Source organism: Eimeria necatrix, genomic scaffold (genome assembly GCF_000499385.1).
Source record: "Eimeria necatrix Houghton genomic scaffold, Enh_scaff62, whole genome shotgun sequence".
In the NCBI taxonomy this organism is placed as follows: domain Eukaryota; phylum Apicomplexa; class Conoidasida; order Eucoccidiorida; family Eimeriidae; genus Eimeria; species Eimeria necatrix.
The window spans coordinates 59,087-83,775 of NW_013654473.1; the positions used below are offsets into that span (position 1 = coordinate 59,087).

General features: G+C 50.7%; 6 protein-coding genes across 6 annotated transcripts; 4 read left to right on the plus strand and 2 right to left on the minus strand.

Moving 5' to 3' along the window:
• Nucleotides 1–2,234: 2,234 nt before the first annotated feature.
• Nucleotides 2,235–2,603, plus strand: ENH_00067480 (hypothetical protein, conserved; the record flags this gene model as incomplete). Its single annotated transcript, XM_013582349.1, has 1 exon — nt 2,235–2,603. One exon carries the CDS (start codon nt 2,235–2,237, stop codon nt 2,601–2,603), a length of 369 nt encoding a protein of 122 aa, XP_013437803.1.
• A 330-nt stretch (nt 2,604–2,933) lies between these two features.
• ENH_00067490 (H+-transporting ATPase , related) lies at nt 2,934–5,615 on the plus strand (the record flags this gene model as incomplete). The annotated part of the gene is made up of 1 exon (XM_013582350.1): nt 2,934–5,615. The coding sequence occupies one exon, from the start codon at nt 2,934–2,936 to the stop codon at nt 5,613–5,615; it is 2,682 nt and encodes an 893-aa protein (XP_013437804.1).
• A 1,510-nt stretch (nt 5,616–7,125) lies between these two features.
• Nucleotides 7,126–9,491, plus strand: ENH_00067500 (tubulin delta chain, putative; the record flags this gene model as incomplete). Its single annotated transcript, XM_013582351.1, has 4 exons — nt 7,126–7,606; nt 7,790–7,996; nt 8,323–8,972; nt 9,177–9,491. The coding sequence occupies 4 exons, from the start codon at nt 7,126–7,128 to the stop codon at nt 9,489–9,491; spliced, it is 1,653 nt and encodes a 550-aa protein (XP_013437805.1).
• A 1,322-nt stretch (nt 9,492–10,813) lies between these two features.
• ENH_00067510 (RRM domain-containing protein, putative) lies at nt 10,814–18,507 on the minus strand (the record flags this gene model as incomplete). The annotated part of the gene is made up of 25 exons (XM_013582352.1): nt 10,814–10,847; nt 11,152–11,240; nt 11,350–11,408; nt 11,669–12,077; nt 12,228–12,389; nt 12,601–12,795; nt 12,918–13,063; nt 13,364–13,602; nt 13,902–13,988; nt 14,132–14,170; nt 14,365–14,484; nt 14,858–14,909; nt 15,128–15,179; nt 15,302–15,385; nt 15,574–15,671; nt 15,847–15,908; nt 16,039–16,096; nt 16,329–16,470; nt 16,759–16,845; nt 17,072–17,115; nt 17,265–17,336; nt 17,524–17,704; nt 18,040–18,089; nt 18,195–18,288; nt 18,397–18,507. 25 exons carry the CDS (start codon nt 18,505–18,507, stop codon nt 10,814–10,816), a joined length of 2,766 nt encoding a protein of 921 aa, XP_013437806.1.
• Nucleotides 18,508–19,090: 583 nt separating this feature from the next.
• ENH_00067520 (ATP synthase epsilon chain, putative) lies at nt 19,091–19,884 on the plus strand (the record flags this gene model as incomplete). The annotated part of the gene is made up of 3 exons (XM_013582353.1): nt 19,091–19,158; nt 19,566–19,660; nt 19,820–19,884. 3 exons carry the CDS (start codon nt 19,091–19,093, stop codon nt 19,882–19,884), a joined length of 228 nt encoding a protein of 75 aa, XP_013437807.1.
• Nucleotides 19,885–20,387: 503 nt separating this feature from the next.
• Nucleotides 20,388–21,287, minus strand: ENH_00067530 (hypothetical protein, conserved; the record flags this gene model as incomplete). Its single annotated transcript, XM_013582354.1, has 2 exons — nt 20,388–20,711; nt 21,024–21,287. 2 exons carry the CDS (start codon nt 21,285–21,287, stop codon nt 20,388–20,390), a joined length of 588 nt encoding a protein of 195 aa, XP_013437808.1.
• Nucleotides 21,288–24,689: the final 3,402 nt, after the last annotated feature.

Consider the following 24,689-nt stretch of genomic DNA (forward strand, 5'->3'; position numbering starts at 1 on the left):
CCGGTGGACCTTGCGGCAGCCATCAGAAGACCGCTCTATTAACGCAAGCTAGCTGCGCCCAAGGCGTTTCAGAGTTTTCCATTAAGAAAAGATTCTTCCGCCCTGAACGCGAAAGGTCTGATACAGCGCACTCGCGACCTGCAATACTCTATCTTGCGGCACCACAAAATTGAAAGGCTTTTGAACGACTGAATATACAAGTCTTCGACTAAGCTCTTCTTTGGGTCAGTACACTGGCGGGTGCAAGGAGCCGCACCAATAAGCTCCACTAGGCAAGTAGAAAAAACCAAGGGCTTCTTGTGGAGTATTCCAAGTAAAATTCTGCCAAATCCTTACTTGAGCAATGCAGAATTCCAGTGGCGCACTCCCTTTTACACATCTGGTGCCTATGGCTCGTGCCTTTAGAAAGCTGCAACGTTCACAAAAATGCAGAGCCGTAATAAGCACGAAACAAAAGGGTTGCCTTGGACTCAGTTTGACGAAATATCCAAAAAAAAACATACTACAATGCTCCACTCCTGCATACATGTTGCGTTAGCTCATGAAAGCCATTGCTCGAATACTTCACCCACCGGTTTCTGGTTAAGAAACCCAAATGAATCAACTTTTGTGTCTAGTTTGGGTGGTGCTCGAAATTGCAAGCTTATGGCTAATGTAATGCACTTCGTTATCCTCAAGGAGGCTCATCGGTAGAGTATTACCTAAAGGCTGCGGTTATTCTAAAGTTGCTATACCAAAGTGAGCCGCCTGTTTAGAAGCGCGAAGCCGCTTAAAAAGACAGTCTCGGCCACAAGGCCTCTCTCGCTTCCCGCTAAGAAGAGCGGTTCACACATAGCCCCGATGCCCTCGTCATTTGTGCCTCCAGTTCGTGTCTGTTGAATTGACATATTAGATTCTACGAATAAAGCTGCAGTGCACAATCACAATGATGTAAGAGCATCGTTAGTTCATGAGTGGTACAGCATCTGCTACGTGAACGGTCTCTAGCCTCTCCACCAATTTTTCAAAGACTCCCCGCAAGCCTCAAGCCTACAGTTTAAAGTAGGCTATAGAGCAGAAGACGCGAGAAAGGGGGAAGAAAGAGAAAACCTGCCACAGAAACAAGAGTGCAGGAAACGACTAGAATCGCACGCCCCACCACCTGCTCACAAGTGATGAAGGGAGGTATTGCTAGTATAGATTTATAATGTTTAAGTTCTGAGGATAGCTCTGTTGGCAGTAGTTTTGTTTGTACAGTACTGCTTTCATAGTTGCACCGTCGTGCTGCGTGAAACTGAACAAGCACAGTATTACCTATATGTGGAAAAGACCCAAGAGATATGCATATGTACCAGCAGGGTAAACGCCCAGTAGTCCATTCACCTTTTGAATCCCTGAAATGGCGACTTCGTCTGTAATTCAGGGCAAGGTCACTTGGTGACAGTGCATCCTGGCATTCCGCAGTGAGGCAGGTACCAAAAAGGCGCCGACCGCCATAAACGTTCCTTTGGAACTAGCCCAGATCCAATTTATGAAGTATTGTTCGGGTGTACGCAGAAGAACTTACTATAAGGTCACTCGCCCCCACTATGGAGCAGAGTTTGGTGTCTGTGTAGAGATCTGGCCGGTAACATTTCCCACAGCTGCTTTTGCTGAGTAGCTCCAAAAATGTCACAAAGTCGTCTCACATTTACAGTTCAATAACGACGTTCTGTCCAGCTTTGATGGGCAGGCTGACTGTCGGAATCGACGGCTTCACAGCCCCGGTGCGCACTGCCCTCTGCCTTTCAACAACCGCCAAGAAATACCGTGTTCAGCTTAAAAGTGGGGCGATTCGGGTTCTAACCCATGCAATAACATTTTGGTTGAGCAGCGGAAGGCCGGTCTCGCCTTGTGGTCATGAGCTCGCACTACCGGCTCTGTGGATGGATTAGTGGTGAGCATCGATTTATCTAGAGACTTCCTAAGCAAGCGCAGGTCAGTGTCCTACACGGCCATTGATTCAAAGGCCAGTACCCAAATACATATTTTGGTCAGTCGTTCCGTCAAAGAGTCTACCAGTGGTGCATGCTTCTGTCCCCGAGGTACTCTCAGTTGTTACAAAAACAGAAAGCAACGACTTGGTGTGCTAAAAGAACAGCACGGGCGACGCAGTAGATGCCCTCGTGTCTGGCCTCCGCTGACTGCAGAACAATTAGGGTAGGGCTTCAAACGTCGGTAGAGGCTAAACGTGACCCGTTACGAGTGGGTCGGCAATGGAAGACCCCAACCAACAAGCCTTGTTGGAGGCCGTCCAGCCAGGCAGCACACCTCAAAATGGCGAACATGCTTCAGTTGGACATGAACATAGTGAATATTTAGCCAATGGAGAGCAGGCCGAGCCAACTGGACCGCTCGAGGGGACCGAACACCAGAGTCCTAAAGAACTTGAGCGACAGGGGCCTAGAGACAATTTTTACCAGCATCCTACTAGCGTAACTGAACAAAATCAAGAAACAGCTATATGTATTAAATCTGCAGTAGATATGGAAGAACTCAATGACACTGGGCTCACGACTGATCGTGTTGAAGAGCTTCGGTCAGTCTTCGGTCCAAATGCTGTCAAGCCAAAGCAGGTGGGGTAAAGTGGCGCAGCGAAAATTTCAGCTGTGTCCATGCCATTTCCCGCAGTATAATGCTCTACAATATACTGCCAATAGAGGGGATTTTGGCACGCGGAGACGAGTAGAGCGAGCTTGCGATTTAGCTACGGAGGTCTTGGCAAAAAGTATCAGCTCCGTAGGCTCTGGCTGATAGGCAGCAGTAGTGAAAGAAAACGTTGCTGTATAGAACTTGTGAAGCTAACTGGCGTCATTGGCGTGGCCGCTGTATTTCTGACCATGGTTTCCTGCGCGCAGATTGCTGAGTGGCAGAAGGTTCTAGAGCGGTACATGCGTGTGACGCCCATCTTGCTAATGATAGCCTGCCTTTTGTCTGTGTGCATTAAAGTTGGCGAAAAGCGAGACTGGATTTCGTTTAGTCTTCTGTTGTTTCTCTGCAACGTGATGGTCTGGGCCGACTATCTTGGAGAACGATCAGCATCGAATGCGATTAGCGCTGTGGAGAAACTGGCGGCGGTAGAGTGCAGCACCAAGCGTGACGGCTCGTATATCACCATCAATGTTGTTGATTTAGTTCCAGGCGATGTCGTTTGGCTGAAAGCAGGAATGGTCGTTCCAGCAGACGGAGTGTTCATACCGCCACAAAAATATTTAACAGTGGATGAGTCAGCACTTACTGGGGAATCAGTACCGATTAAGAAGCACAGAGGAGCCGAGCTGCTCAGTGGCTCCGTGGTGCAGCGGGGGGAAGGAGCAATGCTAGTACAAAGGACCGGAGCTCAGTCTTTCTACGGCAAAACTATAGCACTCCTGGCTCGAGCAGAGGCAAAGGGTCACCTGCGAACGATTCTCGATAAGGCCTCAAAAGTACTGACACTGACAGCTGTGGGATTCGCCGTTTTCCTCATATTTTGGGAGGCGTTTCACCCTGTCTGGATACAGATGAGCAGCGGAAATGTTAACGTCGGCTCCCTGTTCAAGCGCGCTTTCACTCTGATTGCTGCCGTAATCCCTGCTGCCATGCCAGTAGTCACTACAACGGTGCTTGCCGTGGGGTCTGTAGCTATGAGCAAGGAGCATGCAGTGGTGTCAAGGCTGTCGGCCATAGAGGAAGCAGCTGGCGTTGAAGTCTTGTGCACCGATAAAACTGGCACTCTCACGCTGAACATTCTTAGTTTGTCCAGAGATGAGATCTTCGTTGAGGCCAGTCACACCATTGATCAACTACTGGTCTACGCCTCACTTGCAGCAAGCCTGACAGACCCCGACGCCATTGATAGGGCTATCAACTCAGTTGTAGATATGAATGAACGGGCGAATTTTACTGTCCTTGACTACACACCTTTCAATCCGGTGGACAAACGTGCTGAAAGTATCGTGCGGTCGAAATCGGGCGAAATCCTCTTGGTCACGAAAGGTGCACCTCACATAATAAGTGAGCTAGTCTGTGCACCTGACGATTCAGCGAAACGCCAAGCGCTTCAGTCAATTATTGAGGATAAAGCCAGAAGAGGCCTACGCACCCTGGGTGTTGCTATTAAGCGACTCGGAAATGAAGCCGTCAAGACTATCGAAGAGGCCTCTGAGAGTGTCAGCGACACCACATGGGATTTCGTTGGCTTTTTGTGCCTGATGGACCCTCCACGACCCGACACAAGGGAGACTTTAGAACGGTCGAAACATATGGGAATAAGCGTGAAAATGCTGACAGGGGACCAGCAGGCGATTGCGGCAGAGACAGCGAGGCTCTTAGGGCTTGGCGACAACATCTCTGGGCCAGAGATATTCCGTTCCAGGCCGAAAGGCATGGAGAGTGACGTGGCTTTCCGAGAGTACATTGGCAATGTGGATGGCTTTTCTGGAGTATTCCCTGAACACAAATTCGAAATTGTTGACAACCTGCAGCAAGGCGGCCGCCTTGTTGCCATGACAGGTGACGGAGTCAACGATGCACCTGCACTGAAAAGGGCAACTGTAGGGATTGCAGTCAGTGGCGCAACGGAAGCGGCGCGCGCAGCAGCGGATATAATTCTGCTCGAGCCGGGTTTGTCCAGCATTATCACCGTCTTTAGTTTGTCCCGCCAGATTTTCAAGCGCATCGAGGCGTACATCACTTTTCGTATCCATAGTAGCTTTATGACCCTGTTCTTTTGGTGGGGCTGTGTAGTCATTTTTGACTACGAATATCCCACTTGGGTGCTGGTGCTTGTTGCCATTATAAATGATTTCGTGCTCATGAGCTGTTCCCGAGATAACGTCCCATCGTCTAGCAAGCCACTGATCTGGTCGATGCTTCAAGTGTCATCCATTGCTTTTCTGACTGCAACGCTCATGGCTATAAGCTTGTTACTGTATATATACTTGTCCGATCCAAGGTATGGAGTGAACTGGTGGGAAGCGTTCGGCTTAGAGCGCTTCCAGGAATCCGACACCGTGACCTACGGGAAAATGCCGAAGAGCCTTCAAACTACTTGTGGGGTCTGGCTGTTGTTCACTTTATGCATTCAGTTCAGTTTCCACAGCTGCCGTACCCGCAACTTTGGGCTAATTTACAGCGCAGAAAATCGTCCTCCATCATTAATTGTCCTAACACCTCAAATTTTGGCTATCCTGCTAACTCTGTTCCTTTCAGTTTACTGGAGGACTGAGTGGCAGGTTTCGTCAGGACCAAGTATGGTTGGCGTCTCTTGGGGCCACGCTGGAATAACAATTCTCTGGGGCATTGTCTGGTTTATTTTCACTGACTGCTGGAAGGTTGCTCACTGCGCCTTCATCTGGCCTTATCTTGAAAGGTTAGAAAGAACGTGGCGGAAAAGCCACTCAGAAACGTTGCCTGAAGAGCAGCGGCGCAGAGGCAAGATGCGTCTCGCGCTTAAAACGATGGAAGAGCAGAGGCGGAAGAGGGCACAGGCCTGGAAACGGCAGCGGCAGGCTGTCATGGATTCCCTGCGCCGACAGAAGTTGAAATCGGGAAACACAGCACAACAAAGTACAAAAGGCGCTGGAGATCACGTCTCTAGATCCTCACACCCTTAAGCGATCGCGTAACCAGAAAAAGCCTGAAGGCACGAGAAAGTTCAAGGAGCACCAAGAGCTAGATATGGCGCCGAACACCCTTTCATAGCCGATTCCGTCTTCACAGCAAACTTTAAGTGAAAATTACGTAGGGCGGTCACCTTCGGCAAGAAAAGGGACCTGCACGCACCTTTTATGCGTTTGTACAAAAATTTGATTTGATATATTTGCAGAGCATTTCCAGCATGTGTTTCCGCATTGTGCAAGTGGCGGCTCATAACGCTTGTGGGGTTCTTGACGTGCTGCATCCAATGGGTGCTATGTCGATAAACATTTGATTTATGAAACCTTCTCAAGGACGCAACTAAAAAGCGCACATATATAGAAGGGTATGGTGGTCTAAATGCATGCTAAAAAGCGTGCCTTGCTCACCGTAGATTAACAGCGCACAGCTTTACAGACCGAAGTGAAGCAACGGATGGATCGGGAGTTCAGGTGAAGTGCTAGCGTTTCACCCCCATAAGTTTAAAACAATAAAAATAAAAAAAATTGAGATAGGGTCGAACGTGAGCGTGTAGGGGACAAGGAGCAACGGCCGCGTGGGAGCAGAGAGCCATGGAGCGTGGATCTGGTGATCTACTCAAACGCAAAGCCGTTACTCAACTCGTGGTGCCATACCACCTGTTACTTTTTTTCCTCTTGCATCCGTGAAGTGTTGATGAGAAAAAACACACTTTTGTTGCGCCCTCCTCCGAAGAAATCCCGGCAGGACTAAAGGTCACTCGCAATCAGGACAAGCTGCATACATCTGACTGCGGAAAAGATCGCAACAACACGCGGTGAAATAGCAACTTTGAGTCCTACGCTTATAGTCTGGCTGAAGCAAAAAGGAGGACGAGAGAACGCCATGGCTGCAGCGAAACGGAGGCCTTGGTGGAGTAGGTGCACCTCCTTCTTGTGCGCGAGGGGAACGAAGCCCTCTTGCTCACCTTCTCGCAGTCCCAGATTAATAAAATACTATTTGGTGAAATATTAGATTAAAAGACATTTTCTTTCCCCCTTTTGGTTGCATGCAAGCCGAGGGCTCATCACGCGCTCTGCAACCAACCCTCCACTGGTCACCTCTCTCCTCGCACGCCATCACTGCTTTTCGAATGCACGACATGGAAGCTCTTCACAACCTGAGGTGCATTTTGTAGTGTTCTCCTGAACAACAGGACGACATCAGTGAGAGAAGCATAACGCAGGCAACGCCTGAGAACTGACCAACGAGGTTTGTCAATACCTCGTGGGTCCTCTGGGGTCGAAGCTGTAAAGGCCGCCGGAGCAGAAGCATATTAAGGCAGGAAATGCGATTTGGGTGAAACATTATATTTTAACTCGATTCTTCTCATGATGTGCATGTAAGCGCCATCCAGCTGTGTTCGCCGTTGGTTCGCCACCTCGGAGCAGCCACACAGCACGACTGGACTGTGAAGCAGCCGAAATTCACTGTTTGTGGCCTTAGAATTGATCCCACTTTTGTGGAAAGATGAGCACTATTGTATTGATGGTAGGGGGCTGTGGCAACTACTTGGGTAGTGAGCTATTTACATCTCTCTATGACGAACTACAACGCGCCGCCAGCCTGGACGACAACCGAACGGTTCATTCGTTGACAAATCGTTTCTTCAGCAGCCCTTCTCCCAGTATGCGTGGAGTTAGTCTGAAACCGCGTTGCCTCCTAATCGATATGGAGGCAAAGACCGTCCAGAACTGTCTCCTGCGGCAGATGCCGCCACCACATCGCAGGCAAGTGGGCACCAGTAACTTCAGCGCAAGCGAAGCAAATGCGGGGTGGTGCTGGGATCCAAAATTCGCTTTTTGGCAGCAGGGAGGTTGCGGCAATAATTGGGCGCTTGGCCATCATGTGCAGGGCCCCAACCACAGGGACACCCTGGAGCGCCTGCTTCTGAGCCTTGCAGAAGAGGCAGACGCTGTGAGCTCCATTTTGGTGCTTCAGTCTTTGGCAGGTGAGCTGCTTAGGCTTCAGCACTCGGTTTAGCACCAGATTCTGTTATAATAAGAGTTCTGACCGCTGTTTTCGCTCATATCAGTCTTACCACGGAAAGTCGCAGTTACTGGCAGTTACTGGCGCTTTGATTCTGGCTGTGTCCTGGTGGGAATTCCAACGCTTTCCCTGTGGTGGGACTTAGGCGGCACTGGCTCCGGAGTTGGGTCTTTTTTGACTGAATTGTGCTCGGATTTACTTCCGGAGAGAACCATCGCCAGCTGCTGCGTTTGGCCATTCGACTCAGAAGTCTCTACGCAGGCCTTCAACACTGTCCTCTCTTTGGCATCTCTTCAAAGCTCTAGGTGCTTGGCTGTGGTTGCATATTATAGCAGTTCCACGATGAATCACAGTGCGCGTTACTTAGGAAATATGCCATTAGGCTTCTTTGCAGTTCGTCTACAATAAAGTTGGCAAAGCAGAAGTTTTTCTATTTCTCACTGACTCGGTGTTTGCGTTTCTCAAATATTGAATCGATATGTGACGAAGGCTACTAAAAATTAATAGCATTAGGAGGCAGCATCCCTTCTCTTTCATTTCCATCCTCACCGGGTTTGTCCTGAACCCTGCCGCTGCCTTGCTGATGGGCATCAATCTCTGCGGCGTATGTTGAGCTCAGTGATGGCATATTTATTTTTGACAATGCCCGTTACGCAAAGATCTTACAGCGGGAGCGAGGGTCCAGGGCTACACCTACAGGAGCTGGCATGACTGAGATCAACTGCTGCATCGCCCGTGACCTACTTGGCTGTTGCCTGCTTCCCAGCTCCCCTTGGATGCCAATGCAACCCCGTCGAGTATACCCAACCCGCCCTACTGCACGATCACGCTGGGCACGTGCACCTTGCCAGGACAGCAACCCAAGTGCCTTAAGGCCGCTGTGGGATGAGGCAGCAGGTTCTGCTGCTACTTGCACCCTGCGCGGCCTTGTGAGTAACGTAGTCACTCACCGAGCCTTCAAGCTTCTCACCTGCCGGTACCTTCCACAGGGGCTTGCTCCTCTTGAAAACAGCCAACGGCTTTCGCCATACACTTACCCTTCTTTGCTTCGCCGACTAGAGCGGATGTTTGCTAGGGCGGATACACTTGACCTGCATTCACCTCCCAGCCCCGCAACACCCTCCAGTCATAGACAAAGGCAATATGCAGAAGTGCAGCAGCGGGAAAAAAGCAGCCCTAAACTGGCAGAGATATCGCACGGCATGCAGCCAAACGCTGCAGTAGCCGCACAACTGTGCATGCGAGGGCCGGCTGTCAGGGCCTTACAGAGTGATCCAATGGCCAATTGCAGCATTGGATTGTGGCGATGCGCTGCCAGTCCCCCGCAGGTATGCAGCAAATCCTTGATGCTTGTACTTTTACAGGCCTAATTGTTGGCTAATACTGAAGGCCGTGTAGAATTCGCGTTTGTCGAGTGCACAGTCTATCAATCGCCTGGCAGGCATGCCTTTCCGCACGCTACTGCACAGTGAAACCAGTATCATCTTTTGCCTTTGTGCAGATCTCTGCTGACTCATTCGCGGCTTTCGGAGAGCCTTGCAGCTTGGCTCTCACTACGAATTGTCGCACGCCACTGCCTGCTCTGCGACGGTGAGATAACACACGTTCAACACACAATATCAGTCCCGCAGATGTTGGAGGGTCTGCTTGCATCTGGCAGCTATGGTATGCATTCGCCTTTTTGCCGCTGCTGCTGCAGCACGGTGCAGCTTGGCCTCGATATGCTGCAAGCTGGCGCCTTTGTGCATCATTACGAGCAGTTCGGCGTGGAGTCTCACGAGCTCTGGGGTGCTCTTGAGCAGCTGCAGGAAACTGCAGATGCTTACGCCACCCTCCTCCCAGCCTAGTAGCGCCCGAGACACAAGATACCACGGTCTCGACTGCAGGCGTCGGGGACGAGTAACTGAAAAATGTTGCTTCACTTGCCGTCTCCTGTGAAGACAAGTATGGCATTACATGCATTCTTGTCCCCAAAAACAGCCAGGCTGCGGCTTTTTCTACAAAGTATATCGAGAGAACTGACGTGCTGTAGGCTCTCCGTATGTCACTGATAAGGAACCCAAGGCACGGGCTAGATGTTAGAATACTCCGCGGCCAGTTTGCATTCGTATCATGATTTCAAAGCGCTCAAGAGAAGCTTACGTGCGCGTAGCTTAAGTGCGCGTTTTGCATTGGCGCACGCTTAGTGCACTACCTGCATTACCAGTTCGTTTCTTCCTCTTTCTGCTTTGTCCAGCTGCTGCAGGCCAGCACTACTTTGAGCGACTTCGCTGCTGTCAGAGGCGAGGACAAACCAGAGTTTCAAAGTGATGGAGAAAAACCTTCTCCATTTATTATGTTGCACTGCTCAGACGACTTGCCGAGTCCGGCGTCGTCACATTGAAGAACTTGGGTCGTGTGCATTCTGCGATTCCATAGTTTGGCTGTTCCACTGCATGCACGGTTTCTTCTGCATTACTGACAGCTGCTGTACGTCCCATATGCAACAATTAAGGCCAAATATTTCTCTGGATAGCCCCTTCTTCCATGGAGCAGTGATCGCTTTTAATAATGACTAGTCAGATGCACGATAGAGCTTGCATTTAAAGCCGTTGCACCTTCTTCGGTGCGAAGTGTGGGAAAAAGGGAAGCTACGCTCAACTGAGGCAGCGCAGCGCTTGACCTTCTTATTTTCGTTGTAGCGTGCTCTCCAGGTCAATGTCAGCAACACCCACAACTGCGTTATCTATTGTCTGTGCTGCAAATACATTCTTTTCTCGCTACTATATGAACTGCGGTGTTGAGCACCGTTATCCCAGTGCATGAGATACCCAACGACAATCTGTGGTTCTTGGTTTACCGATTCCATGTGCGGAATGCAAATGCACCTCCGTGCCACCAAGACAGTCGATACGTGCTTTTCTGTGCGCCGTACAGAAGACTGGCGGCCATAGCAAGGCAAACAAATGCAAAAGAATAGAAGGAAAAAGAGGGTGGTATGCAGCGCCGGGAGCGTCGTGCAGCCTTTTAAGAACCCAAAAAGATACAAGGCAACCGAAAGCACGCGCAAGTTGTAAAACCTGTGCTGCAGCTCAGCTTTTGCCAGGAGGAAAAGCCGGCTGTGCACCGGCAACCGAACGAGGTGCCGGCATAACTGAACGTCGCCAGCTCTGCTACACACGCGTTGTTCCTATGCCTTTGAGTTCTCGACGCTGATGCCTTTCCTGCAAACATCAATTAATGTTCGAGGTAACATCCCACCATAAATGAGCAGTTGTTAGCTCATACAGTTGGATCTGAGGACGCAACACTAGCTGTCACTGCTCCCGCGCTGCTGTTTGTGAACTTCTACCATAAACACTGCAAAGCAATGCAGCATATGTAACAACGGAGGTTGCAAACACTCGTTAATGTGCTTGAATTGAAGCCCAGGCACCTTAGGTGTTGTAGTTCGGACCGTGCCCAGACATTAAATTCAAAGACACAGAGCAAATCAATGTCGAGCGAAATGAGCCAGGGCCGACATACGCTTTTTTGCGGCTGCCGTGCGGAGATCTGCTGCGGTCGCGATTATTTGTCGATTTCCTCTTTGCCGCCTCCTTCGTTGCTCGGTGCTCCTAGGGCACAAGCCAGCCAGCAGCAACACTGTGCTAGTTCCTCCCATCATATCAACGTCACCCTCGGCCGCAGACCATACAGAGCAATGCAATTAATGGATGCACATACCTCGAGGAGGGTCTGCCTGAGAGCGTCACAGCGGCTTGCGATTTCATCCTTCGGAAGGCCTACAAAGGCGTGAAACCCACGAAAGAGCGACAAGTACACCCTACATACTGCCGAGAACACACAACTGCTGTTGAAACTAATTGCGGCAACAGCTGTACGTCACAGCTTAGTAGCTCCCATATTTGTCAGGTGCATTTGGAGACATGGACAGGCGAGACTGCGCAGAGCATCGCGTAGCCAGCCTCATAGAACGTTCACTAGGTAACTGCACAGCAGCACAACTAGCTACTTTGCTTGGCTACAAAGCGGACGGCCTCACTTTGGTCTTCAAGCTGCACCTGGAGCTCCGTTACCTTCAGCTCTATGGCACGCATGCGTTCTCTATCAGACTCGCGAGCCTCTTGAGACTCTGCCGTTGCTGCTGATGCTGCTGATACTGTTGCTGCGCCTTCCTCTTCATCTTGCTGCTCCTGTGCCTGCTCCTCTTCCTCCCTTTCAAATACAAAGATATCTGAGGCCTCGCTGGCCACGTCATCTTGCTGCTGGTTTTCATCCCCAGGCTGCTTCGCGCAACCCTCTGTTGCATTTGTGGACACCTCCGGTGCTGCAGCAGTGGTCAGTGCGCCCTGAGGTGCAGCCATTGCTGCGGCTGCAGCAGCTGCCGCTTGACGCTCTGCTGCTGCAGCAGCCTGAGCCTCCAGCAACACGTCAAGCGGCACCTCCGCTGCCTGCCGGATAACAATATAGGCGGAGAATAAACACAATAGCCACTGACCTTTCTATGTGAATGCAGATTAGCAAGCAGGAACGGCAGCAGCAGTGACAGCAGTAATGGTGGCAACAGGAACAACGCAAGTCTTCAGCTGCAACAATTTTACCTCCTGCTTTAATCTCCAATATAGCTCCTGCCGCGCTAGTTGCACGAGCTGCTTTTGTCGTCTTTCGCTGCTACTACTATTACTGCTGCGGGAAGGCACAACTCCGAGGCCCCGCTGCTGGCAGAGCCTGTCCAGCTGATAACGGTCAAGCAGCAGCCATTCCTGCAAGCACGCGCAGGAAAAAGCTGGGAAAAATTAAGTGAAATTGGGCCAACCCATGCGCTCCTCTCGAAATAGGCCACCTCTACCACTAAAGCACGTCATATGTAGTCCTACACAAGGAGCTCTGCTACTGTATGCCACAGCAGCTCCATCTGCAGAATATGGCCCGCCAGGATCCTTACGAGCAGCAGCACCAGTATCTGCTCCTTACCATTGCAGCGGGCCGCAGCCACAGAGGAAACTGTGCGATGAGAGGCCTGAGATTTTCCGCAAGTGGCTCTCCGTCTAGCTGAGGATCTGCGAGCTCCGCTGCGGCAGCTTCGCACTTTGCCGCTGCTGCTGCTGCTGCGTCAGGATCCAGCAGTGTTGCTGTTATGTCGCGACCGCAGAGTGTGGCCTCAATACCCTGCGGCACATAACAGCGTCAGAGGCAACAGGAGAGAAACTACTGTGGCAGCAACAGCACAAGGCTTTAGCAGCTGCAGCCAGCCAGCATCAAAAACAAAGAGAGCGTGCAAGTCGGCTCACCCTAAGAAACGTAGGTGGATACACACCCCAAGCCTCCCACAGTTTTGTCATTTTGTAGAGGGCCCGCTCTACCCCCTGCCATTGCTCCTGCTGTGTCCTTGGGCTGCCTCCTCCGACACCGACTCCCAATCGTAGGTCTTCTAGAACTGCAGCAACAGAAGCAGCGAGAAACAAAGTTACAAAATGTCTTTACTGCTCCTACAGTGGGAATATGCGCGTGTACACCGCAGAGATAGGCATCGAGTTGCATCTACAGCAAATTCCCTTTCGCTTTAGCAGTGGCAAGTGCTTCCACCGCAATGAAACTTACTTCCTCGAACAAGTGGGTGCCCAGTAGCAGAGGGGCATTCGCTCGTGAGACTAGGGAAACAAGTTGCGCTGCTGTGGAAGCACTCGTCACGGCTAGTGCAGCGGTACGGGCAGCAGCTTGTGGAGGGCATACGTACCTTTACTCCATCGATCTGCAATAAGAGGTAGATTCTTCTCTAAGTGGTATCTGTAGGTCCAGGCATGAGCTGTCTGAGCACTTGAGTTGGCGAGCAAATCCGACAAGAGGTAAGTTCGCGCTAGCCTCATTGTCAGCGCCGTGTCCGGTAGAGTCAGCGATTCGGTCAGGCAACTGCACACTTCTGCGCTGCTGCTCCCATGAGACATACAGAAGGACATAGCTGCGCAGATGGAAGCCCTACAAACACAAACGCACAAGACGACGGGCACAACAGCTAGATGCCAAAAAAGACTCCACGTTACAACAGTTTTGTACTGTATTAAACAGAAACGATACATGAGCCAGCAGAAACACGTGCTGCACCAGCAAAAAGGGTCACCAGCACAAGAGAGTAGGCGCAGCGAGAGAAAAGGCAAGTCCGAGAAGCGGCAAAGCAGCTGCGGCTCCAAGAAGCAAGTAGCCCGTGCTGCTAGCTCTAACGTGGCTTTATGAGACAAGCAAAATGGAGCAAAATAAAACCCATCAATCAACCTCACCTGTCCCTCGTGATGTTACGCAATAGCTCCTCAAGCTCCTCGCGGTCCGCTGCGCTCAGCCGCTCGCCACCGCGAGCTGCTATTCGGCTGTTCACAGCATGCAACGAAACACCATCCGAATGCCACTGATGAGAAACGATGAAGAAACAAGCGCAGCCGCACCAGCATAAACAACAACATCAAAGCGGACAACAACAACACCCAAAGCAGCAGCGACAGAAGCCGCTCACATGCTGCGTTCCTCTGCTGCTTCTGCTTTTTTCTTCGCTCTGAGCCACAAAGATAAATGGCAAAGGACACAGACGTTAAAACACTCTCAAGACACGCGTCGACGCCTCCACTACAGCACCAGCAGTTACAGCAGCCGGAAATGCTTCTGCGGACCACCTCGTCCTGTATTTCCCCCTAAAGCAGCAGCAGAGCGAGGAATGACATTGGCAAAAGCAGTCAGTTCACTGCTTACGGTTGCTGAAAGTATTTCTCCGGTGGTGCTGCCCATCGCCTTCCTCCTGAGTAAATGAAGAAAGGCTCTACGCGCCACGCACGCAGCGTGTCACCTTGGCCAAACGCATACACGCGCCACCTAGGAACAGACAGATAAGGACAAAAATACGTGGAACGCACGCAGAGGTTAGACAGGACAGAAGAGACACGTATGCAGAGACAGGAAAAGAGATAGGCAGGCAGGAGAAGGGCATCGAACGACGATATAAACAGTAAAAGCACGCAGAAAACTGAATTAAAAAAAGCAGCCGTGGGATTGATGAAGACCAGCATCGAAAGCTGCCCTACCGTCCAAACTATATGCATTTAAAGGACGGAAATTGTGCATATAAACATCTCAGCCAAGAGACACTTGTCAAACCAGAAGTTTTATGCAGGCATGCAGGCATGCAGTGACTAGTGCAGGAATATTGCGAATGACTCTGCTGTATAGCTATGCGAAGAATGCTCACCTGTAGTATATGTTGTCCGGTGAATCTTTCTCGTAAATGAAGTTCAGGCGACCTGCATGCGAGAAACCGAACACTGCCAACCAAATATATTCCTTGAACCCTTGCTCGCAGCCCTGACCTCGAAAGCCGCCATAATTCTAATCATAGTGCAGACCCCCAGCAACAATCTTTATCAAAGCCTCCTTCAATTTGCTTCAGGCAGCCCATGAGATCAAAATGCAACTCCGAATTCTATACGCGAAGCCGTCTATCGGGAACTGTAAAGCCTACCGCTTTCTGGAGGAAATTTTTCCATAACTTGCTGCTCGAAAACATGTCCCTCCTGTAGCATCTCATCAGCACAACCAAGTCACAAAGCAGCACCTACAGAACAGCTACAGGGTCTACACTAGACGCAAAACTCAGGCAGTCCAGCAGCAACAGCCACATCGGCAGAAATCCCACCTCTGCAACATATTTAGCGAGGAGATCTATCACCATCTTCACCTTTCTGTCCTTAGGAACCTGCACTTCCACTAACTCCGCCTCCTGTGCCAAAAACGTCCACCCACCACTAAACCCTGATCCATTGATTGTACGGCAAAACTGATAAGTGAAAAAAGCGAAATATCCGCGACCATGCATACGCGTCTTGGCCATATGCGCATGCTTGCATGCACACATGCAAATTATGAACATGCGAATGAGGTTTCTGTGCTTGAGGCTTCAAAACTCACAGGAGGAGGAGGAGGGGTTGGAGTTGCAGTTGGGACTTCTGCGCTAAATGCCGAAGGTGGAGGCGGGGAGAAACCACTGGAAGGGAAAGGAGAGTCCGCTGAGGCAGGTGTATGCACGCCACAGAACTAAGCTTTAGACATTTTATATAGCCACCACCTTGTTTGTGCTTCTGCCTAAATGCAATGTTACAGACCGCTAAGCCTACAAAATGAGCACTTTAAGCCAACACCTCTGAAGTCGCCAAAGCTGGAAACCTAAACGTTGCAACCCACAAAAGCCTCCACTAAGTCCAGTAGGAGTGGCGCCAAATGATGGCCGAAGAGCTTTTCCCCATCTGCAGAGTCAGCGCCCACATCCCAAACCTTGTACCGTAAACCCCTGATCCACTAGAATAAATATCGCACGCCTGCTCATACGCTGAAAGCCATAACCTGAACCCCAAAACCTGGAGTTCGATCCCTCACCCAATGCGAATGACCATTCCATAGAAAGACTTGCCGTCAAGGCTGTTTTTGGCAGACTCTGCGACAACACAAAAAGGAACCGCTGAGGAACTGCTGACGAACTGCTGAGAGCGGTGGTACCTTCCTGTTCGCGAGAATTGAAGCCTGTAAGCATTCGAAGCCTGGCCTTCCAGGAATACTATCTGCAGTGTGAGCCCTAGAATTTGCAAACTACGGCTGAAGGCTTGTTCGTTAGGGCTCACGGTCTGCGATGCAAATTCACAAGCTTGGACTTGAGGATTAGAGCTTACCCGCTTGTGGTCTAGTCTCAAAGGAGACGAATCCACAATTTCTGTTCCTTCGCTTCTCTTCTTCTGTTCTTGGGTACATTATTTTCACGCTCGTAATCACGCCGTGCTTGCCAAACTGTTGGCACAGAAACTCTTCCGTTATCTGCACTCATGCATGCGAATATATACAGCTTATCTACAAATAGCTATACAAAAATAGCCTTACCTGCACTACTTGCACGCTTGCATATATGGACTAAATGCACAGATGCACACATCCACGCATACATGTCGAAAAACAGCCCCAGTCTTCCAGCAGCACAGACGTGCTGCACGCAGCTACACCTGCAGCTGCATAAACGAGTGCTTAGCTTCCCTTTCAATGAATGAAAGCCACATTCGCTCCCCGTCACTCGAAGCTCCAAGTAGCATGCATGCAGTGTATACGCACCTCGGGGGAAAGGTTGCCAAGATATAAATTGGTTGAGCTCTCTTTCTCCAAGTCTATCGGAGGGGCACCACGGGGCCTCGTTGCATTCTGCGGTGACGAAAGACAGATCCCAAACCCGAAACGATTAATACTACCGACTAGACCTCAATACTACGGACTAGACCTCTCTAGACCTCAGTACTACGGACCAGACCTCCCGCCCTTGATGATCTATCCAACAACCTCGAAACTACGTCAAGCAACGTAAAACGCCAAAACAGCGAGTGAGCAGCGAGCTAGGCTTCCCCAGCCTTGACCACAAACTGCGGCTCACCTCTAGGGCGGCTATCTGGAAACGGAGGGCGCATCGCTCCTCCTCTGCAGACAGCCAAACAACAGCATTAGCAGCAGCACTGCAACACCAGTGCCTGCACCAACAGGAGAAGCGCCAACGTGAGCTAGACCCAACAACTGCAACAGCAGCAGCCACACACGTCGAAATACCGCCAGCAAGAGCTGCAAATCACCTGTGCGCGAAAGATTCAGCCTTTCGTAAAGTCTCCGTTTTTGACCTTGAAGTTCCTGGCGCTTCTTGATCTCTGTGATACACTCAGTGGCAAACCGTACGTTCATGAAACGACCATGGGGTCATGAGTCATAGAAGATCTTCGATTGTCGAAACCAATCAAGAAGCTGAAAATAAAAGCGCTTCAGCTGTAAGCTCTCTACAATAAACGCATCTAAGCTCGAGCCGCAAAATATTGCGCCCTAAAACTAAGCTCTAACCTTCAAGGAAAGAATCAATTTCCCTCTTCTGTCCAGGGCGGCCTGGCATGCGTTTGGGGGCTGGGGACTGCGTGTTGCTACTGCTGCTATTCGCTGCAGCCGCAGCTGCTGCAGCAGCGGCTGCGGCAGCGGCTGCTGCCTCGGCTGACTTGGGAGCATTGCTTGGCACCCACAGTGACCCCTGATTTAAAGGACAAGCGAAATTAGCAACAAAAATCCACCCCAGAGCGAATTAAATCCGCCGCAAGGAACTTTACAGGGCTCCAGCGGCTGCTTAATAGGTTGAAGCACAAGAAGGCCCTTGCAGGGAGCACCCGAAGAACCAGGGGATTGTGCCTGCAAAGTAGGGACCTAAACCCGAATAATTCTCCCAAAAGCACACAGGCCACTTCATGGAGCCCAACGTCGCCTTGGCTTACGAACCCTTAACCAAAAAGGGTCCCCTAAAGCTTTGCGCGTGTCTTAAAGTCTAACACATCGATTCCTTAACCGTGAGCTGTGAGCAAAAAGCCCTACCTTTTTACTGTCAATAGCAACTTGGCCCGATCCAGCGTTTATCACTCCCCCTGAACGCACGCAAAGGAACGGGCGTAAAACCCTATACCCTAGACCTTCTACCTTCTAACCTAGACAGTAGCAGCGAAGCCCTACACTTTGGGAGTTTACTTCACCTCTGACAAACGCTTTGTCAGCTGAAGGGTCCTCTGGCTGAAATGTCTTCAGGAATTCCTGGTAGACACGAGCCGTCTCCGGTTCCGCTGCACCCTGAGCAGCAGCGCAGACGTAGCCGCACAGCAGCTGTAACGTAAAGTGACGGCACTGACGGCTACAAGAACCATGAAGCCTAAAGAATTGGGGCCCTTACTCCTCTACGTCCACCGCGACGGTCCGCCATGTTTCCCCCTGGTACTCCTGAGAGTGCTGCTGTTGCCGGTGCAGCTGCAAATCAGGACCATCAAACTCGAGCACACGGAGTAGCCGCATCCAACTGTGGCAAAAACTGCCACTGTATGCTGTCCTCGAGACAAGAGGACACGAAGTGCAACTGCCAAAGTGGCACTTCGGGAGCAGGTGCCCGCCTGCTGCAGTTTTAAGTTGCCGCTGCAGCTACTTATGTTGTTGTTCTTGCGGCTTCGGTTTCTGCCGCTGCTTCACTATATTCCAGTCGAAAGAAAAGCTTAAATTACGGGCGAGTTACCAAACGCTGCAGTGGTTGAGGCACAGGTATGACTGTGGCTTCGATGCGTTCAGGTCAAAGGGCCCCCAGAGAGCTCCGACGAGACGTCCTGGTCCTCTTGCAGCTATAGTATTAGTCCCTCGGCTGCAAATAGCTATAAAAAATCTATTTATCGTAAAAAGAAATAATGCCCCAGTGTAGAGAGCCAGAGCTCAGCTGCTGCTCTGCATGCAGCTGCCTGACCTCCTTGCATGACCACAGCCCTTTGGGCCTCTCCAGCTGTGTAGTATGCGGCTCTGGATGATATAATTTTCAATATTTCTCCAATTTGCTTGCTAGGCTTTGCATGTTGACAAATCTGTACGCTTAGTTACTCAGTAGGCGTCCACGATGATTTGGAAGACCTGCGGTATCACCTACGTCCGGTACGCTGCCGAGATGGCAGACCTACTCAGGAAGTGAGGCCCCACACATCTACTCACAAGGGTACATACAAATTTAGGAATCATGGGGATGCCCCACGCTCATTACGGACACAAAAGGGCGAGTCGAGGCCCATGACGGCAACGGGGGCGAGAGAGCGCCATAAGGCATCTGTGGCGTCTCGTCCCGAGATGCAGGGGCAGGTAGCACAGTCAGAACTTTATGAGGAAAGCTGGGTAGCCACAGGGCGAGGAGCAGCAGCTGGAGTTGTTACTGCTGCCGCAGTAGCTACCCTGTGAAAACCCCGCGGAGTCTGCAGCCATTTAGATGCTTTCTTCACTTTTGCCTCGATGCTTTCAAGGAGAGTTTTGCGGACTCTACTGTATAAGTGTTTGACATCTCGGGTTTTTTGGTCATCTTCTTGGGTCTTGTGGCTGAATAGGTGCATCAAGGAGCCCTATAGGACCCAGCTGCAAAACAGAAATCAGGTCCACTTTAAGGAGACCATCTACAAGCAAGGAGCTGTTGTGTCTAGGGGTAAGTCATCCGTGGTCTAGGCAGCAATGGCGCAACGGGCTAGTCGCCTTCGCATATCGAGTGAACTCCAAGTCGTGCTCCCGCAGACTTCCCTCTGGCGAGCTTCGGGGGTTGCTTGGCTTATCAGTGCTTGAGGCTTTGCGTACGGCTGTGCTACAGAGACTTATGACAAGCTCAAGGCAGCGTTTGAAGCCTGCTCCGGGACAGCAAAGAAAGCGGACTAACTTCCCGCTGCTTAAGTGTTAAGGCTTTGGGCCGACGTTTTGCAACTCATTTATGTTTTTGGTGCGCGGCTGGGTGGTCAGTGGCAAGTGGCGCTGTGTCCGTATCCCTGATTTGTGTGCGCTTGCTTGTGTTCTTCGCTTCCGCAAGTCAAACGGACACGCGGCAAATCAAACATGCAACGATTTTGATAATGAAAACAGATGAAGAATGGCTCCCAGATAGACCTAGTTTAAGGTTGATACCACAAGGCGGCGGTCACAAGGCCGGCAGCTTCTGCTGCAGTCTGCTGCAGCAGCTTGCTCCAGCTGTTTACTGCGGCAGTTTGCTGCTGCAGTGTACTGCGATGGCAGTCCCATGAGCACCTGCTATCAACCAGGACATTCCTCTTTGTGTTTTACTTTGGACTGTTCAAGCCCGGGTCCACTACCTGCCGTTCCACCCAGTGCTATATTTGCTGCTAGTGGTGCCGATGGTCGCTGAGATGCAAGCAGCAGCACGGTATCTACACTTTCTTCGCACCGCCTTTCCACTGCTGCTGCTGCTGGCGGCGCCAGTAATCAGTGAAGGATTTCAGATCTCTGCCGCACCTGTTGACAGACACTAGGCCCGGGACAGCACGCAGCATAATGTTGCGGAGAAAACCCAAGTAGGCTTGCTGCTGCTGCTGTTGCTGCTGTGGAGATGGCTGCTGGAATAGCCCCTGCTGCTGTTGGGTCTGTTGTTGCTGAACAGACGTCAATACATCCTCAGGAGACACCCATATGCATCGCAGGTGCTGGCTGGGCTCCAGCAGCAGCAGCAGCATATGGCGCAGAGGGCTGTTGACCTGGCAACGCAAGGCACAAGCCTTAGACCATACATCGTAGCTAGCAAAACCTAGGCTCTAAGTGCTCATGCATTCAAGCAGCTGAAAGTAGGGCCACAGCATAGCTGCAACAACACAGTCCAGCAGCGGGACACTTGCAGCAGCACCAGGAGCGACCGCGGCAAGCGCAACTGCAACGGCGATACCGGCGGTTGCGTAGGAAAACAGCAACTGAAGCAAAAATGGAAGGGGCTGCATCAACGCCACAACAGCCGCGGGTCTTTACGGACGAAGCAGTAGCCACAGCAGCGACAAGAATAGTGAATGAATTACTGTGTGTGGAGCAGTGTAGGCGGGCCCTCTCCAACTATTTGGGGCTGTAGCTGATGCTTGCTTGTTGCTTGTATCTCGAGTGTAAGTACACCCCAGAAGCGCCACCCTCCCCTTGAGCCTGCTGATGGCTGCAGCATCCAGACCCTTGGCGTCCCACTGCAACAAACAGCTGCCATTGCTCTTCTGGCCCTCTGGAAACATCGCAAGAGGGGGAATGAATCTGTTGCCATCGTTGCTTTTGCCGCTGCTGCCCTCAAGGGACATTAGAAGGGCAGACAGTGATGGGTACTGACCGCGACCAGGCAGAAGCTGCAGCAAAAGGGAACATGCATCAAATACAGCGATCGCAGCAGCAACTGAATCAGCAGCAGTTGTTCTTGCTGTTGCAACAAGGACGGCACTTCACCATCCTCTGCAGCCGCTGCAGCAGCAGTAGATACCCCGCGCGCTGCAGTAGCGCCAATCCATCCACACACCTGACAGCAGCGAACAAGAAGCAGCAGCAGCAGCCCGGACACGAAGAAACAGCAGTGGCAGCAATGACAGCGCGTACTCACCTCAAAGGAAAAGGAGTACCGAATAGCACTCCAAACAGACAAGACGGACAACGAACCATCAGCATGCAGTCCCAAAAAAAGAGGGCAAAGCCGCATTTGCAAATACAGTACTTCAACAAAACAAGTGAAGGTCGACAGGCAAAGGCAAGCCCTGGACGGAACTCTAGAGTAGCCCATGAGTGCCCCATGGGGACCCCCAAGGGGGTCTCCACGGAAATCCGTAGGAAACCCTTGGGGATCGGATTTCTCATTGCTCGTTGAGGAGTTTATGCAGAGAGACAGGAAGGAAGCAAATATAGACCTTGGCTTGACTGATGGAGGGCGGATTTGCAATCGGCGATAATCTGAGAGACAAAAAATGAGATGTGCGTTAAGTAGCTGTGGCAATTGTGCGCTTCGTGCACTACATGAGGGGTTTGTACGCCACTAGTCCACTGCGGATGCGAGTTACCGCTTTCTGTTAGACGTAGAAAAGAAAACTGAGGGGAACAAAATGGCCAACAGTGGACATATATAAAGACTTTAATAAAACTACAAACAGGAAGAGTGGACAAGCAATGTACCTGCTCTTTCTTCTTGTATAAAGTGGAAACCAAATGCAAGTAAAGCCAGGCGCACGGGCAAGTGCAGCAGCAACCGCTTGGATCTCCAGTAAAGACGGGGAAGCCGCTGCAGTGGCAGAATTAGTAGTAGCAGCAACAAAGCCAGCAGCAGTGCGAAGCTCAGCAGAAACAGCCGTAAGACTGCCAGAATGAGCAGCAGCGGATACAGAGCCCAGTTGCAGCAGTAAACCACAAAAGATAAAACACGGGAGCCGCATAGGGGGCCCCGAAGCTGCTGCCTCATGTAATACGTTGGCACAAAGGGCTGACAGCCAGTCTGCTCATCTGCGAAAGTTCGGTATTTCTCCATCTTGGCTTTGCTGCTGCTTTGTTGGCTTTGCAGTTGTGGTTGATCCCTCAGCAGCAACGACAGGCTCTTTGCTGCTGCATTCAGGCTGTTGTGGCAGCCGGCACTGCCTCTTTAGTTGTGTTCTTGCCCTGTCGTTGCAGCTGTCGCTGCATCCCAGAAGCACTTCCCCTGTCGTTGATCCACAGTTGTCGATGCTAAGCCGACCACTTGTCTTTGGTTTCCCCAGATAGTCAACTGTTATATCTAAAAAGATATCACCCCAATATTATATATTAATGTTTTGTAAGGGAACACTGCACGGCAGATAATCATGCATGCAGGAGGCACACCGCCGCCGTCGGGCTAGCCGTACCCATTGCGTGTTTATTCACTACAAAATCGGAGCGAGTTAAAACATACTGGTCGGTTGTTTCAAAATAGCATTAAGAGCGTAGATATTCAATGCTTCAGTATTTTGTTGTCGGCTTAGCACTCCCCACGTTATTTTGCGACCTTGAGACGCAGCTCGGGGCCCCCCAGTCCCGTGGAGTCCCTCTCGGCGAGTGTTTTTTGAAACATCCATTTAACGCAAGCTAGTGGAAGAAATTCATTAAACTATGTAGAGATAAATTCAAAGTAAATCAAAGTATAAACAGATCCGCAACATGGTGATGGTCTGACCACAATATCTTGGAGTTCATTTGCCTGTCCATGCATGCTCATTGACAATGTACTTAACTAATGCTTGTCTATACGTCAAGTAGACGTACAACTAAGTAACTTGCAACGATGCTGTGGGATTGTGATTTTTGTATGCACATTTATGTCTGCCTAGCGTAGCCACATGAATGGCAAACCCTTCGCGCACTGCAGGCATTATAACATGATCGTCAGGCAATTTCGCTACATTGATAGCTGCTCTGTCAGATGACCCTGATCAGGCTCAAGCTTGCACATGCCCATATTTACTGAGCTAGGCATTCACATCAGGTCTCTATATCAACTTGCTTCCATTGAAGGGCTATACTAGTTTTTCATCAACTACAATTTCGTCTACTTAGCCATGTCCTACTCTCTTCAAAGGGCTGAAGATAAGCAAACAGCAGGGCTGAAGGCAAGCATCTTGAAGCTGCAGCGAGCCGCCTGGGCATTCATGTGCGCTCTGCCTAGCCATCTACCCGCGAATCTGTGCTGGGCCTAGACAGGGCAGTGATGTTTTCCTTGCACTTGCGGCCAACGAGGATAGTACATGTAGTGAAAGTGGTGCAAACAGTAGCCTTCCGGCTGTTTCATGCTGTCTTTGTGCATTGCCTCTACGCACATTTATACTAGTGTAGTTGTAGCGTCATGCATATGCGTATATGTATCTCATGTGTTGAGAAGTAGTTTCAGGCTGAAAGCCCTGATCAAACGCTGAGCCTTAGGAGCTGCACACTGTGTCGTACGCGAGGTGCATCTCATCATACAAGTGCTCATGAATATGCATGAACCGCCACATGCGACAAAGAAAAGCCACCTCAAAAGGCATTCCAAAAGATCCATTAGTATTTTTGGAGCCGTACGCTGGCTAGCTCGTTCGATGCTTTGCTGTGTTTGTACATATTTTGGCTTGAGGCGTAACGCACAAGCGGCTCAGAATCAGAGCTTACAAGCTCTCAATCGAGGCTTCTACCATGGGTCACACCGCTGCTTGCTGCATTCATTCCTAAGCAAGAGCACGCTTTCTTCTATTTACACGAGCTTGGGTTGATTACGTTTCTTCCTCATCGTCTGTTTCGTCTTCTGTTTCTCTCTCTGAGGAGTCGGGGGGTGGAGGATTCTGCTGCAGCTGTTCTAGGGGACTTAGTTCTCGTGGCTCCTGCAGTTCTTGCAGAAGCAACTCTATCTGTGGTAGCAACTCGGTGGCTGTTGCATTCTCCTAAGGCACATAGGTCAAGCAAGACGAGACAGGCACAGTGTTTTTAGCTGCAAGGTGTGTGCACTGCCTCGGGACTTCGGTCTAGTGTCCCATTACAAAGGCAACAACTTCTGGCACTGCAACAACTGCTGGCGCCGATGCTTGGTATTGTTGTTGTTTCTATCGCTGATGCTAGTGCTGGCTTAGCTCATCATTTTGCTGCTCTTGCTGCTGTATGAGGGACGGTTGTAGAGTAAGGTTACCTCTACTTGAAGCTCCGCAGTCTTGATTTTCCAAATGGCAGCTGCAGCGGCAACTTCG